The sequence below is a fragment of the Misgurnus anguillicaudatus genome, chromosome 24, assembly GCF_027580225.2.
Source record: "Misgurnus anguillicaudatus chromosome 24, ASM2758022v2, whole genome shotgun sequence".
Classification (NCBI taxonomy): domain Eukaryota; kingdom Metazoa; phylum Chordata; class Actinopteri; order Cypriniformes; family Cobitidae; genus Misgurnus; species Misgurnus anguillicaudatus.
In genome coordinates, this window is record NC_073360.2 from 19,490,457 (window position 1) to 19,508,403 (window position 17,947).

General features: G+C 38.0%; 1 protein-coding gene across 1 annotated transcript in view; it reads right to left on the minus strand.

Annotated features, from left to right (window-relative positions):
- sik2b (salt-inducible kinase 2b) overlaps positions 1 to 16,536 on the minus strand; it is a 56,540-nt gene extending 40,004 nt beyond the window's left edge. The window contains exons 1-4 of the mRNA XM_073863200.1: positions 16,062 to 16,536; positions 14,355 to 14,471; positions 10,954 to 11,017; positions 688 to 849 (exon numbers count right to left, since the gene is read on the minus strand). Coding sequence (XP_073719301.1) covers positions 688 to 849; positions 10,954 to 11,017; positions 14,355 to 14,471; positions 16,062 to 16,199 — 481 coding nt within the window. The 5' untranslated portion in view covers positions 16,200 to 16,536. The remainder of the gene's footprint in view (positions 1 to 687; positions 850 to 10,953; positions 11,018 to 14,354; positions 14,472 to 16,061) is intronic.
- Positions 16,537 to 17,947: the final 1,411 nt, after the last annotated feature.

Genomic DNA, 17,947 nt, shown 5'->3' on the forward strand with positions numbered 1-17,947 from the left:
CAGATATGTCACTAGACGTTAAGAAATCATTTTCATTTCAAATTCTTATATCACTAACAACAGTGGTCCAGTCAGGATATTGTCATTTAAAAAGTGGAGTTGCAGCCCTCAACGCATGTTTATGTTGTCATGTTGTGTATTGGCCACCAGTTGTGTGATTGCAGTACCAGTTTTGGCCACAATCCTACATACTGTTCCTTTAAACCTGCCTACTCTGCCTTTAATGATGTGATTGTGTGGACCTAACATGTATATATCTTGATTCATTGTTACAGTATGTGTTTACTGAGAAGTCCTTCAATGTCCTCATTTTAAAACCATGCTTGCTGTAACATTTTATACAAAGTATTATTCTAAAAGCAAAGCAGACCAAACTACATGGCTCCGTGCCATAGGCAGTTTATATGTCCAGTGGGTTTATCCTTGCCTTGATGGTTTATTTCATTTTGGCTTTTACAGCTCATAAGGCAATAAAACAGGCTGTGCAATGGACAAGGACACTTGCTGCAGAAACATTTCTGAAATACAACAGAAAACTTGCTCTTCTTGCTCGCTTTAATTGCAAGTGTGCAGACGATCGAGTATGTTCCAAAGACCTTTAATAAATATAATAAATTTGCTTATAATTCCTTTGTAGGCCACATGTGTTTTAGAAAAGGACAGTGTAATAGTGACTGTCTTAAGTACCAGCAATCTTGATGTTCATGTGTCCATCTAGCAGCAGGTTCTCGGCCTTCAGGTCCCGGTGGACGATGTTTCGGTTGTGGCAGTACTCAACAGCGGACAGGATTTGCCAGAATTTACGCCGGGCCTCCGGTTCGCTCAACCGTCCGTGCTTGGCTAGATAATCTATATAAAGAGAGAAGATGTAGTCAGCCAAACTAAACAAAGCACAGACATTCACCTTTCCAAAATTTTACATGAACGCATTTGGCTCTTATTCAGTGCAATTCATTTTATTAGCATGAAAGTTCTCTAATAAAAAAGCTCAATCCGTTTACATTTAACCTGAAATCAATCAACTTAAAGATTCACTGTCGGGTACCGAAGTCCAATATGGGTTACAATAAAACGTGGCTGGACAAAAAAGCAATAATTTAAAAACCACGACCACGCTTTGTACCGGGAAAGACTCCGTCAGTGTGGTGTGGCCAGTGGCAGAGATTGATGTGCCACAATAAAGAGGCTCTGTGGTGTGTGAGAAGGGTAAACATCCCCCCCGGATGGTGTAATCATGTGGTCACCACACCCCAGAGTGCTGGGTCAGCCCCTGGCCCTCGGCCCCTGGCCAAACCTAAAATCCTCACACATTCATACTCGCCCTGAGATTTCACTGAGGTGAGCTGGCAAACGGTTGTTGTATGTGTGTGTGCGTACATGCAAGAAGCTTTCCTGAATAAGTTGTTTTTTGCAGTCTAAAAAACAAATCAATTTTCAAACCAGAAAACATTTTGTGATTGCAGAATTACCTTGCATAACCTAGGCTTACCTAACGTTGTGAAAGGTGTGTTTGTGTTAGTTCAGGGTTGGGAGACTCGGGTTATTATAAAAATGGCAGATTGTCTGAGAAAGTAGGTTAAGTCTGTTTACTGTTTACACTTGCCGTGCTTTCTGAGAATGCGTTAATGTGTAATGCGCCATGAACTGAACGCATATTAGCTGCTAATCTCATTGCTTGCGCGTGTGCCACGTGTAAAGATTGACCTACAATGAGACTGTCTAATACTGAACCACACAAACTGAATGTATTTCATCTTTTTAGTTCCTATTTTCGTTCTGTAAAAATATGAAGAGTTTGGTTTTAAAATGCAATTTAATTTCTGTAAAAATGTGTTTTCCATACCAAGAAAGTGACGAGATGAAAACCACTATTTTCTGTAACAAACTTTCACATAGCATCTTAAGGTTATAAAAACATAAAAAATTCAAATCCATAATTTGATTTTCAAAGATCTATTAAAAAAAGATTATTTTTTCCACAAAATGCAACAAATCCATGAAAAATTGCTATAAATCTATTGAATCAATATATAAATGTGCATTCATCTTATGTTATATTCATTTAGTTGACTAGTGGTATACACTTATAAAAAAAATTAAACATTAAATGGCATTAATCAAAACACGTACTTTGTCATATCAAGAACACTGCCATTGCTGCTGTTAAACTTAGGACGTCGTCACTCGTCGCTGAACTTTTTTGACAGCGATCATCAGCTGTGAAATGTTTTGGTCCTGCTCAATTTACATTGACTTCGCGTAAAATAATGGAAAGTTTTTAATAAGATCCCCACGGGTCAATGTGTTAGCATGACAGAAGCTCGAAGGGCCTCTCGCATAATTTATTCGATTTTGATGGCTTACATTTCTTCCCCATCACAGAAAATGACATCAAATGACAACAAAAGTATTATTTTGTTTTTGTTTGTTTGTTGATCACAAAGTACAGAGTAGATGAGGTAAACTAGGATTTCGTGTGTGTTCAACGCGCCGCCATTTTTGTTTACAATGCGTGGAATGGTGCGCTGTGATTTGTGGAGCGGATTTATTGCATTCTGCAGAGAAGGAGGACTGCTGTTTATCACGTTTTGGTAAAAAAGATTACAAAATAACAGGGCGGGTATTGATTTTGTGTAAAATTAAGAATTTACTTTTTAATACTGACCTGATACAATACTGATTTTGGCATTAACAAATTTTTATTAAAAATGGCATTTATAGTAGCCTGGTTAGCCAGACCTACATCAAGATGTAAGGTCTGGCAACTCTTCACACAAACGGCTCAATGCAAGGGGCGGGATATAAGGTTGTCCCTCAAAATGCCTCTGCACGCAATAGGATAGCGCTATGACCAATCAGAGCAACGAAGAAGGTGACGTATGAGTCCCCTGCGTTTCCCCACCAGTGGAGCTAATTGGTATATCAAACTTTTACCGTAACCAGTCGGCAAAACTCCAAACAAATCTTTCTTACTTAAAATGGACTTCAGTAGGGTTATTTGCTCTTCTCTCAAAGAAAAACATAAGTCTAAGTCCTCCAGAGTCGCGGCCAAAGCCGCTTCAAAAGAAAGCTGTTCGCCAGCAGCAGCAGCCATTCTTTGTTTTCAAGTAGGAACCGTCGCAGGCAGCTCTGTCGTCATCATGTTAAGCCCGCCCCACAGACGCTACACACGATGTGATTGGCCTGACCAAATTTTGGTTTTTGGAGCTGTTAAGTGTATTGTGAGTGCCTAGACTAAACCCTGGCAGCAAATATATTTTGCGGCCGCTAGGGTGCGTCTAGATTTCTAGGCTACATTTATAGCATTTCGGAACCAAACTCTTCATATTACCTTGATATCTTACATTTTGACTAAGACTATGTGAAAGATAACAGTAAAAACAATGATTAAAAACAAACTATGATGCTTTAATAATTAGATTATAAGACTTTATCATGGAATTCATAGGTACAACAGTTGTTTCGTTATGCATTGCGTTCCTCGTTACTAGCAGGATTTAACTTTGTGTCATGCGAATTTTTATCTTGCGGGAAGACGTATTTGAGCCAAATAGCGAGCGTTTTACCAATTCTCAAAACCCCATCCGAGTTTACGTCTATTTGCGTCTTTGCACTGACTTTGTATGTAATCTACTCGCATAAATCATTGAATTCGAGTCTGGTGTGTACGCCCAATCAGGAAAATGCGAGAAAGCCACACTGTTTACACTTTACGTGAACCTACCATACTAATAGGTGTGTTGGTGTCACAGGTTCAATTGCCAGGGAACACACATATTGATAGCACTGTAAGTCACTTTGGATAAAAGCGTCTGCCAGATGCATAAATGTAAAATGTAATTGAGCAAAATTAAAGGGTTTTTATTAGACACCAGGTCAGTGGAAGATTTTGAAATTGTGCCCCGTTTCAACAGAACATTTCTAGAACCGTTATGCTAATCAAAAAACACCTGACAATGAAATGTCTCGTATTCCTCTCAATTGGCCGCTGGGAAATAAGCTACACTCTCCACATTATACAACTCATCCAGCTGTATTCACCCTCGCTTCTGGCAAACACAGCGGACTTTGGCCAACAAAACAAAATATCGGTTTGGTGCCAGCCTAGCAGGTTATTGGGGTCTCCTGTGAAATAGGCTCATTGTGTACGTGCGACATGCATTGGTTTTCTGCATTGCCATGTGAGTGTGAACGGGACTGACCTGGAAGAACCAGCTGACCTAATAAAAGTCACTTCTGCTTTAAAAGCCACGCAAGTGGAGTTTCTGTTCACTGACACTGACAAATCAAAGTAGCAGCTGTGCAAGACTGAATAACTACCTGAATAAGAAGAAATAAAGGTGTATAATTTGAGATGAAAACCTTAAAGTTTCTGGCAAGGATCAGTTTTTATGTACTGCAGGTTGTTAGCATGATGGACCGTTCAACCTTTTTCTGAAAGCATTGTGTGACTTACAAGAAATGTGCTGTGGAAGTATCAAACAGAGATGGTATCAAAAACATAAACATACAGAAACAAATTGCACTCTTAGAAATAAAGGTGAGCACCTTTGTACCTCTGAGGTACATACTGGTACTTTAAAGATTCATGCAGCTCAAAGGTACAACTGTGTACCTAACTGGTACGGTTACGAGACTTACACTGAAAAAAAATTATTAATTCAATTTAATCAATTTTTTAAGGTAAGTGGTTGCAATCAATTTATTTAAGCTACATTTAAACAAACGTTTTTTACTATTCTTTTTTTGTTTAAATGTAGCTTAAATAAATTGATTGCAATCACTTACCTTAAAAAAATTTAGTAAATTGAATGAGTCATTTTTTTCAGTGTAGGTTGTATGTTTTCTTTGTGTTTATTTTTAGGTGATGATCAGTGATGGTGGTGTGAAGGGTGGTTGGTTATGTGCACCTGTTGTGGAGCAATGAGGACAGCATTTAATATTTTCTCACCCAGCCTTTACTTTCTGCTTCTTAATCAGAACACATTGTTTTCTTTTGTAATATAGTTTTTGTTGATTTTTGAGTGGCTAACTATTTCTCTATTAAATAAATATTTTAATTGAGTTTAATAGCAAAGTGTGATTTCTCTTATCGTTACGTCTTATGAGCCGGTCGTGACAGGACATATTAGTGCGCCTGACATGTTTTCTTGTAAATGAGATATTTTTTATCAGGCTCTTATGTTTGGGTTCAGTAATTTCACTTTAATGGTAATGAAAAGATTATTAGTCGGTAATTAAAATGTCACTTTAGTCATTTCATTGGTATTTTCCAAATGTTACTGTCTTTTATTGCAAAACCCTCTAAGTACATGCTAAAATAGCTGAATAAAATTGAAAGGCTCAAAAATTCAATCAATATCACTGCAAAAATGACTTTTTTTACTTTTACTTGTTTTTGGTAAAAATATCTTAACATTCTTAAATTAAGATTAATATTAATTAAATTAATATTTTCTTGATGATCCATTTTATTTATATAGCGCTTTTCACAATTGTTAATTGTTTCAAAGCAGCTTTACATTAATAGATGTAGAAAAAAGCATAGAAAAGCAAGCGTAGTAATAATGTAACGTATACAGTAAAGTATTAAGTTAAGCCAATGGTGGCGGACTCTCCAGGGGATGAAAAAAACTACAGGAGAAAAACCCACCTGGCTAGTCCAGGGGGAAAACTCCTAGGAGGAGAAAAATGTAAGAATTTTTAGATATTTTTACTGAAAACCAGGGCTTTGAACCAGATTTTTTCCCCAATTGGTTCGTTCCGAACAGAAACAGTATTTTAACGTTTCCGGTTTTCGGTTCAACCCTAAAATTGACGTTCCTGAACTGGTTAAAACAAAAAAATAAAGTTCCTGAACCGATTAATAACGTTCATACGTCAGCTGTGGGACATACAAATAAGTAGGCTGATCATTAGGACATTAAACTTAAATTATTAGTCTCCATAATTAAAGTACATTATGTAAGCGACATTACTGTAATTCTGACATGCCTACATTTGTTTTAGCATTATACATGAATTAAGACATGAACAATTTCTGCCGTGTCGTTTATTGGCAAACAACTTAAACAAATGTTTTTATTAGAAAACGAATACTGTGGTATTTCGAGATCATTTAGTTTGTATGTGTCCTGTCAAGAACAGAAAGATTGTCCGCTTGCTTTTACATCTGAGCTCTTAATTTCTACTGTCTGGACTTCATACATTTACATGCTCTTCCCGTTAGACAGACCCGAGTCATCCTTTCTTAATCTTTATACAGTTCAAACTCTAATGCTAAAACCTCCATCTAATATTGACATACTAAAGAAACAGCTGCGGGGCAAAAGAAAAGGCATGGAGAATCTGAGTGCAGACATGCGTGTCGACTGACATATCCTCCAACTCTAAACAGAAGCTTTCCCCCAGTACTGGATTTTCTAAAATATGCGTGGCCTACATTTCTCCCCACCACTTCCAAAATTCAAATCGATGTCCCTTGGCTTTCATGTAGTTTTCCCTCTCTTTCCTGCTTTGCCTGTACCTTCTCCAGCTTCTGCTTATTCGAGGTTGACCCAATTTTCAGGTTCCTCTAATGTTGCTGCTGAAGCTTTGCTTAGCTGGCGTTATCAGGTTGATGTGTCACTAAGATCCACCACTGGGGACTAAACTCAGCACACATCATGACACTAAATGCTGCTCTGTGTCTCTCCCTTTTCCCTGTGACAATTATCTGATGGAAGCAAGTGCTTGAGTTCAATGCGGGCAAAATGCGAAGAATTATGGGTAGTCAGCACCACCCATCACTTGATCTTAAAGGAATATTCCACTTTCATAAAAACCTTCTGATAATTTACTCACCCCTATCTCATCCAAGACGTTGATGTCTTTGTTCAGTCGAGAAGAAATAACGTTTTTTTGAGGAAAACATTCCAGCAGTTTTAGTGCAGCTTCAAAGGGCTCTAAACAATCCCAACCGAGGCCAAGTGTCTTATCCAACGCCATCTCATGAGAATTTGTACATTTTTTACAAAATGGCTAATTCGTATGAATTCATACGACCAAATTCGTATTTTTGTACAATTTGCCTTGACCCCTGTGACATTGGGGTTAGATTTCATTGTTCTTTTTTCCTGAGAATTGTATGTTTTTGCACAATTAACTTTGTATAAATTTATACAAATTAGCCAACTTGTAAAATAATGTACGAATTCTCGTGAGATCATGAGGTCTGATTTAGCAAAAGTCATTTTCACCAAAAAAGTAGCTACCGTATTTTCCGGACTATATGCCGCATCGAAGTATAAGCTGCAACATTCAAAAATGTGCATTAAGACGAAATAACATATACATAAGTCGCAGTGGACTATACATCGCGTTTACTTAGAAAATTATTTCACAAAATCCAAGCCGAAGAACAGACATTTAATCTGGAAAGGTAAGTTATTCAACTAAACAATAACAGACAGAACAGCAGGCTGAATAGATGTCTGTACGTTAAAGTAATATTATCAGTTATTTAAACGATAAACCAGAGCAAAATAGGCTAAATTAACCGAACAAGCCAACTAGCGTGAAGTTCGCAGACTCGACATTACTGAATCCATTGAGTTACATAAATACAGAAGCAGCATATAGCGGACTCTTGCAGCTGTAGACGGCAATGATGTCTCTTGCCTCATAAATGTCAAAATTAATTCATACTGACTTACAAGGCGCACCTGACTATAAGTTATGAAAAAAAGCGCGGCTTATAGTCCGAAAAATACGGTACTTTTAAACCACAACTTCTTGTCTTGCACCAGCCGTGCAGCGCGCCAGCATGCATGATGTATGCAAAACTACCGCTCAACATTGTTGTATGTGGAATGATACTAATGTCTTTGTGTCAGTTTATTGTTTAAAATGGTTCACAAGTGTGCGTTTCACATATGTAATGTTGTGCTGGCACGTTACACGGCTGGTGCAAGATGAGAAGCTGTGTTTTAAAAGTACATATTTTTTATTTTTTGGCGAAAATGATGATCATCAAATCCTGGAATGTTTTCATAAAAAAAAAATATTTCTTCTCGACTGAACAAAGCAAGACATAAACATCTTGGATGACATGGGGGTAAGTAAATTATAAGGATTTTTTTAATGAAAGGAGAATATTCCTTTTAAGGATCCAAGTAGTTTTTTCTTTCATAGTTAGGGATCATCTGCAAACTTTTGACCTTGCAGTGATGGAACACAAAAGTTGCATAATCATCTTGTGCAACTGCACATCGTGGACACGTCATGTATTACCAGACAATAAAGCACTGGGATATAGATAAAAGACTGTCATGTACAGTAAAGCATGTTTCATGTTATGTTGGCTGACTTTAAGTAACAGGCCTTATTTGCTTGACCTGGCAACCTAATTTCAAAGTGTCTCTGTGGACATCAGTTATCTCACCCGGTTGCAGCCACACAGAACCCCTCTTTAAATCTTTTTCAAAACATGTTGAACATCAAGGTCATGGCATTCATACTGTACACCACAATTACAAATTGGTAAAAGCATTATGTTTTAACTGTAATAACTATATGCTTATTGCCGACTGGTAAAGCAAAATAAACTTGCATTGTTGCGCAACACATGATGGTTCAAAATGGCATTGTTCTCACTTTCTATACAGAAACGGACACGTGTACTTACATAAAACATAAAAAACAAACACACACACACAAAAACCCGACCCCTAAGGGTAGGAACAGTTTCTTGGTAACATACCACATCGCCGTGTACTGTGAAACAGACATAGTATTATGTAAGAATAATGTCTGATGATTATGTGAGTTTTCACAGGTGCAGAATAACAGCTGTTATGTGAAAGTCAAAGGGATCAGTCAGTGGAACGCTCAAAGTCTACATTGACACCACATTCACCTTTAAGCCCATCTAACATGTGATTTTTACTGCATGACTCTCAAGGTTTGGCCTGAATAATCTCAGCCTTTCGGACAGAACTCCACAGACAGCTGAGCTCCTCTATGATCATCGCTGACACATTTCTTGCTTGTGACTATGATGGTTATTCACACAGACTGTGTTTGTCTCGCTCGAGCTAATTTCGGCTTGACCTTTGTCACTACCATCCGAAACCGAGCTGGTTAGTCTGAACGCATACGTTTACCGTCTCTGTGATATTTGGAATCAGGATAAAAGTACAGTGCAATTGATAAGAGGGTGACCATTTCGATCTGATAAGATGAGCAAAGCTGCACGTCATATTGAATCAACAAAAAAGAGGGACGACAAACAACCCGACTAAAAGTATGTCTCATGAGGACAATCTCATTTATACAAAAACCTTGACCCATATCTTTCAGTGTTTTTATTCCATGAAGCCTGCAAAATTGGCACGAATAAAGCTCGCACATCGGCATATGATATCATAAATTGTAATTATGGGAAAGTATGGCCAACAACTTCAAAATACGGTACGTATCCCGATACCAAGGCCATGATACTATGCACATTCTGATACAGGTGAAAAGTAAATGACATTTCTTTTGAATTAGCTTTCACGCTATACATATCAAAAGAGGAACAGAAATAAAGAGGGCAGCTTAAACTGCCTTTCATTTTATGATAATCAATTTAATCCACGGGTCACATGTGTACCTTCCATATGGATCACGGCTCAAGAACGTGTGTGCTTGGCATCGACGATCGTTGTGATCATGGCTAGTTTAACTTCTGTGCGCTCGCAACATTTTTTTCTCCGGCTGTATATGTTTTGCATATGCGGCGCTCTTGCTTATTCGACAATCGTTAAGTTTTAGCAATTTAATTCTTATCGACCATTAATTGAAGATTGATTAATTTAACATTCATTTAACAAAACAATTCACATAATTAGTCGGGCTGGGTATTGCAACCAATTTCTGGTATTGATCATTAACAGGGATCCCACACCTTAGTTAACTTCAAATTCAATGACCTTTCAAGGACTTTCCAGGTCCAATTCCCTCAAATTCAAGGACTAAATGTGGGGACACATTTCAAGTGAGAGCAAGGTTACATCGTGTTACCTTTAAAGATACATTGTTACAGTTCCCTTTTGAGGGAACTTGTGTTGCGTCACTGCGGTAACACTTTGAGGACACCTCCAGGGGTAAGTGCGTCTGAATGTGTATATCAAATTCAACCAATGGTGAGGCTTAACAACAAAGACAGGGTGACGCGGGAGTCAAGAAGTATATAGCTATCTGAAATATTGCCAAAGAAGGCGTTACAGGGACGCAGGAAGTATGGCAAAGGAGACGCAGCGTCTCGTTCCCTTCTCAGGGAACAACAGTTACATACGTAACCCGTTCTCATGTGTCAAACACAACTATGCAAAAAAGCATTTTGGTATGTATCAACATTCACATACAGATGATATAAGCATTTAAAACTAACAGTTTAGCATGTGTGCTTAAAAAGTTTAGAATATTTATTTTGTTATCCTACACTACATAGTGAATATTGGATTTTTTTCCCAGACAACTTCTTGCACAAATAGATTCAAGCACTTTCAATGACCTATCTATGTATGTACATTTTCAAAAACTTCCCAGGGCCTTGAATTTTTTCCCCAGATTCACAAACTTTCAAGGATTTCAAGGACCCGTGAAAACCCTGATTTAAACGCAAACATTTCAGCCATTAGTTTTCAAGCAGGGTCCCTAACACCATCCCTGTCTGCCATTGGCAACAAAAACAGTTTAGCTCCGCCCACTGGTTGAGCTAATGCTTCTTTGTTGAAGTAATCACAATGCTTAAACATCGCAATGTTTTAAAAACAAACAAAGAGTCTCTTCATTTACAATTTTCAGAGAAATCAAACAACAGGGTATGAAGAACTCAGCACGGAGGTTATTACACAAACATTACAATTATTATTATTCTATAATAAGTAATAACAATAAATGTCACAATATAATAAAATAATTACTTACCAAATATTTCCCCATTCTTGGCATACTCCGTCACTAAGTACAGCATGTTCTTGGTCTCCATGACCTGCATGGTAAAAAAGACAAAGAATATTTTGACCATATCTATATATTATAGATTGAATCTTTCCTTATGTCCCCTGCAAAATCCTTTTTTGAAAAGTAGGTTGAGTCTATGATTAAATCACTGCTACACTTGGCACCCAACAACTGAAGTATCCCAGTTCATTTGATAGTATAATGAAACTCATATGAATCAGAGCGAGATGCTGGTTTAATCGTAGGCTCTATTCACAGTGCAATGTCAGAGCCAACAATGTGTAGGAGGATTCCAGAATTAGCAAAAAAAAAAAAAAATGAATAGACCTAAATGTAGTGAGGACATGCAGAATATTGTAATTCAGATTCATTCACTGATTCTAACATAAACACTACAGCTGTACATTTATAATAAGGATGTTCATATTGATCAAGGGTAGGAAGAATTTATGATTGATTAAAATGCGTGACCACACAGGTGAACGTGATTTCACCAAGTAGGATGTGATCCTGGATCAACACCATTGTTGGTCCAGGATCAACATTTTCATTAACCAATCAGATTGCAGGATTAGGATTAGTGTGTATGTGATCCAGGATCACACCTTCCTTGGTGCAATCACGAGGCGTGCCTTTAAACAATTTTGCCACTTTTCTATCCTTTATTTGTGAATGGCCGGTAAATAATGCGAACTATTGCTGCCCTGACAGTGTGGTAAAACTTGGCAAAAACAATGCAAGGTAGACATACTGACCCAGAACAGCTTAAACCACAGAGGAAGTAAAATTTAGAGATATACAAAATGATTATACAAGATAATAGAGGTTTATTTCTGAAACAAGACATAAAATTTTAACATTACACCACTAAGTGGACCCGTTGTCCTCCATTGCGCTACTAAGAAGAGTCATGTGATCTCGGGTGGTGTCCACCTGAGTTGACGTCATTTGCCAGTGTCGCAGTTTCTATGGCGCATGACATCATGTCTTGACATGGAAATATCCGTGTCTGTCCGCTTACATTGCGGATGCGAATACATGTATCCGATTCATATCCGATTTATTTCCACATATAAAATCTATGAACTTTTTTCCTCCTTACACATTCTGGTTCTGTTGATCCCTGTTTGCACGTTCAAATTAAATAAAATGTTTGTATTGTTTTTTATCGGGTCACAGACAACTTTTTTCCTCAATGACAATTCAATATTAAAATCTTACCATTTAACAATTAATGTTCGGTTAACAAGCTGCGGTTGTTGGTCAGGAAAATGAACTGAAATGAACATCCCTAATTTATATAGTCAATTAGTTTCATACCCGAGGTTAACTGATCAGCCCAATTTCTAATATTCTGTTATGAATCAGCCTTATCTGAGCTCAGCTTTTCGTTGAGAATTTGATGTTTTTGCCATTTTAAGGCATTACAGGGGTGACTAATAAAATCACCAACTAGGCCAGAATATGAATCATCTTTTTTAACTCCTAGGTACTTTTCTTTCCAGAAACAGGACCTGTGATCTCAGAGCTGTTTTCCGAATACTATGACCACAAAGATTTCTTATTCGAATTAGATGCCAAATATGCAAATGTCTGGAAATAACTCAGATGATCTCAAGCGGGTAGTTGATGCTACACTAGCCGGCTGTCGGTTTTTATGACAAACTGTTGGTGGTGTGTCACATTAAGCTGAAGGATGGGTCACGCTTTTGCTAGAGAAAAATGTGGATAAAGTCTCTGCCAGCAAAAATATTCTGCCTGGAGACCCACATTAAGGATTTTCGGGATAACGCTTTCTTAAAAAACTTACTGTATCACAGTATAACTGTTTATCACAATATGAAAAGCTTAGATGCAAAAGCCGCTGAATGCCACCAACGCCAAAAATGAGATAATGATATTAACCGAATGCTCTTGGCATGCATTATATGTTTACAAATGCGTTCGCTTCAAATCCGCTTAATCCTGGCCTCAGGTCATTCAGAAATACCTGTGGCAGAATCCGTTAAACGCCACAACAATTTTTCTGCAAAATCCTCTAAGTGCACATAAGAAGAATTGAACGGCATGTGTACATCAAGGTGTAAAATTTTTATACCCGGTTAAAGGAGGTATTAAATGTATTTTTGAGCCTTTTACCTTAAAAACGACAGTGAAGGGTGACTGGAGAAGTGAAGATTTTTGCATGTATTTAGAGGGTTTTGCAGCAAAAGACAGCCAAATTTGTTAAATACCAAATGAGAGTGACATTTGTGAAATTAAGGCATTTTGATTGAATAATTAAAAGCCGGGTGCATGATCTCTGAAAGCCATATTGACATTTGAAATCACCTAAACAAACACGCACCTACCCCAATAGAAACTTGACCATCTTTTGATAGACCCGCCTCACACATATGCAACCCAGGCAACTATGTCGGTTAGTAGACACTCCCCTTACTGCTGATTGGTTACACGTTTGTTTTGGTAGTCGGCCCGACTCCCTTTTCCAAAGCGTTTTTTTTTCTTCAAAAATCATGCACCCCGCCTTTAATGTGAAATTACTAAACATAATAGCTGGATAAAAAACTGCTAATTTATAAGAAAACAAACGCATTTAGAGGGTTTTTCATCTGAGCTATTTCAAGGAAAAACTATATAAATTAATAAGTTTTCTAACTTAGTGGATCGTTCATATCAAATGCTGGGAGCACACACATACAGTACAACGCCTTAAAACTAGGAACGCCTAGGAATTCCAACAGAGCAAATGAGAGAAGTCTGTATGAGAAGAAAATGATTTCGTAATGCAGCAAATGTGTGAATGGATGCAGAACACCACAGCAAAAATCGACCATTTGCTACTGCGTTACGTCACGTGTATGTGTGAATGCGTGGAGCGGCTGACTGGTGTTAGGGACCCGAACCGTGGCAGATGGGGCAGAGGGAAACCGGGGGTTAGAGATGAGACAGCAGGGGCCTGCGGAGCGGCCCTCTGTTTATGGGCCCTGACAGGAAATGACTAATTGACCCATGCCGTTTGAATGGAGTAACTGTTGGAAATAATGATACACTATGATTACACGGCAAGGCTTGGACTTCTGCCCCTGTGTTGTATAATAATGAAGTGCTATTCGCATTCCCAAAAACCAATGTGACCTAAAGCCTTACATAATGCTGGAGTGAAGTCACACCAGGGGGGAAGTTATCTCATCTTCAACTCTAGAGTGTGAAAGATCTCCAGCTAAAAACCAGGCCGGTTTCCAGCTCGGTCATTTCAGTGTGTGAATTTAAATGCGAAATCCGGTAGATGTTTGTTGGGTGTATCAAAACCTTTTGGGGTTGAAAAAGTGTACTTTATTAGCTAAACTGGGCAAATGCATGACCTGGTACAGTTTAATGATGTGCGGATGGTCCAGCATTTTCATAATCTGTACTTCACGATAGATCTTCTCCAGGTTTACGGCATCCAGCTGTGTCTTGTCAATGATCTTTATAGCCACCTGTTGAATCAAAGGCACAAAGAGAAATGTACATTGGCATTGAGCCTAAAGCCTCGAGCTACTCTTCAATGCGCTCTCGGTTTAATTCATTAGTCTTTTTGCGAAACGCAGTGCCAGTCTATCCAGTCCATGCCAATCCCAGCCTAGATCAAAGGTGGATTACACATGAGCAAAGAAAAACAAGACACCTGAGCATCTGATTGATGTCTTGACTGCTGAATAAAGTTAATGATCCAAATTATCCCATCATCTTGCAACAGATTTCCATCGTTTGTCAGACAAATAGGAGAACAGAAGCAATTAAAATTTCATAAGTCAAGCCATAACACTCCTTGGGTTGTAAAACAGTATAATGTTCATGGAAAGCAAATTTACAGTAGCAGAAAAACAGAACAGATTTCAAAAGACTTTGACCTTTATCATTACACCAAATGTTTATGTTTTATAATGCTTTCTTGTTGTTCAAACCAAGAAATGTCAATTTAAAACCAAAACTACCAAAAACTTCTGATATACGTAAAGGAATACAGACTGCAACAGGCACAAGCACAATACATCTGCCATTATGCACCAACGCATCACCTGCCTAAATTTTAATGCTAAAACTATAACATGCATGTTAAACCGATCTTCATATATGCATAAGGCTACCGAACAGTAGTGCCGTACCAGAAGAAACACAATATAATGAGTGTGTATAACAAAGCACAGAGGATGTACAGGGAAATCACCAAACACAAGAGACTTATGGGAAGTGCTGATAAAATATGCACTGTGGTCCCTGCAGAAATAAAGCAGCCCCAGAGCAACCATTGCAAAGATGAATCAGCTGTGTACAACATAATCCAATACCATCTTAACACATTTTACATCTGCAATTGCAGACTCAAAGACCGCAGGAGGCCACTGACCAGGCGTGAACGAGTCTTGCACGTACGACAGCATTTTACCATCTTAAATAAATTTTTTGCTGTAAAAGGAGGAACATATTTATAGTGACAACCTGCCAATGCTCAACAGTGTTTCTTTGCAAATCTATTATTAAAATATGACTACGGTTGCTTATTAGACATGATTAGATTCAACTTTGTCATTGTGTGCAAGTAAGTTACAGGGTCAGTGAAGTGCAGTTAGCATCTAACCAGAAGTGTTTATAGTAACAGTATATACTGTATACTGTACATGTGCGTGTATGTACAGAACACTATGCAACCATTGCACAAATCAACAACAGGATGGCCCACATTAAAGGGCACTTAACTCAGCATGACTTCTTGCTATTGTCCAGTGCATTTCTCTTTCTTTCTTTCTTTCTTTCTTTGTTTTGTGTTTACAATGAAGTTGACTTGTCAGATGGATTAGACTGTTAGGCTTATCAGTGCATGCAATGTTGCATATGCTTCAGCTTACAGTCTGTGACACAACAGGTTGATCGAAGAGTAACAGCAGGTACTATAAACACTCAAGACTACATGCAAGTTTGTGACAGCTGACTAATGTACTTCTGCTAAAACTGTAAAAGTTTGTTACACTCTGTAACTTCCTAGCAGTGTTTTTACGCACGCGTAAGTGGATCGCAGATCAACTCACCTCTGTCTTGGTTATACGATGTCTCGCCAGTTTCACAACCGCGAAATTTCCCTTTCCAAGAGTCCGTTCGATGTCGTAGAAACCCACTCGGACCGGAGCGCGAAGCACTGGCTTTTGGTGACAGTCAGCCATCACCATGCTTTTTGTGAGACGCTCGCTAAAGATCTGCCACTTCAGCCTCGAGATAACGAGGCTAAAATGTGTCTATCAAAAATAGACCCGGTAGAAATCCCGCTCTGCCGGCCAGTTTGCTTGTTGACGGCCCGCTCCAATCTTACCAAGAGAGAGAGACAGAGAGCGAGCGAACGGGAGCGCGCCGATGTGTCACGCCACCTTCCCTCGATACAATAGTGCTATAATATTTCAGTTCTGTTTGCTCGACTACACGAGTTGACTCGCAGGAGGCATCATGTTCTCTGGTTGACGTACATTGACGTCAGAGCCTATGGGGGTATTTGTAGAGGGGGCGGGGCTTCGGAGCGGTTCCACACTCTGGTGCCAATTGGTTTCCAAGGCGACGAGACCCACCTCTTACGTCAACCGGCAGAATTGCTATTCTAAAGGAGCGTCGGCCTGTTTGCTCGAGCGCCTGTAGTTGATAGCCGCCTGTGAAACCCTGTCGACAGCGACTTGATAAAGTCTTGCGCGTGCTTCACTCGAGGAATGAGAACGAGTGGGACGTGCTTTTCGTTGCGTTATCTATGTAAACGGTGTTATCAGTCGATTATGTGCTTGATAATTTTATTACGACATTTTCCTTTAATTATTTTATTGTTTGTTTGTTTATTATTATATCATTCATAAACATTAAGTAATGCAAAAAGCAACATATTAATTTTGTACAGCATTTATTCATGTTTGTTTGTGTTATTTCGTTTGTGTTCATTCTTTTTTGTTCATTGTGCATTAACTTAAAAAATGCATGCAGCCTGTGCATGTAGTAAAATATGTTAACGTACTAAGGTTAATAAATGCTTTAAAAGTGTTGTGCATTGCTAGTTCTTGTCAACTAATGTAGTTAATTAATGTTAACAAGTGGAAACCTTATTGAAAACTGTAAACTTGGACAAAATGTTAAATGCTTTTTCATTTGTCTCTTTGGATAAGCGTCTGCTAAATAAATAAAATGTAAACGAAGTAGGTCTATCTTGTGTATTCAAACTTAGGCCATTGCATTTGACGAACACTTCACTTTATAAGGGTTTTCATTTCGAAATTGCAAAACTCAAAGCAGGTGTGCAACATTTTTACTAAATTTCATAATTTTTGGAAAACAGATGTTTAAACTCCAGGCATTAATCTCATAATATTGATGTAAAATGTGTGAATTTTAATAGTTATGCCAACACGAGCAAAATTCGGTAGTTTTATTTCATATTTATATTGAATAAATAAATAAATGCATTTATGGTTCACGAATACCTTGTGTGGTAAACAGTGTCATGCGTTTCCTGTCAAATGGCGACATCTCCTGGCAACATGCTGAAGTCATCAAGATGTCATAAATACTTTCGTCTTGTTGCAATACTGCCAGACTCTGACGTCAGAACCTTGTTGATTCCAAAAGTAAGATGTGCTTCCTTATACAACTTTTTATTTTACTTGGAAAATATCACATTCATGTGAAAAGATGGACGAAAGCTAAGCCAAATTATGAACATTTAAAAAAAGAAAATTAAACAATATGGTATTACATTAGACAAAATCAAGAACAAAAAGGCAAGAAAGACCCATGAAGCTTTTAAATTGTTGTAACTAATTTAAATAATGCTTTAAATTATTGTAACTTACCACTGGCATTTTTTCTTTCTTTTATTTATTTATTTTCTTAATTATTTTTAATGTTATGTTTATTTGATTTCCACTTGTTGTGAGTTGTATATTTA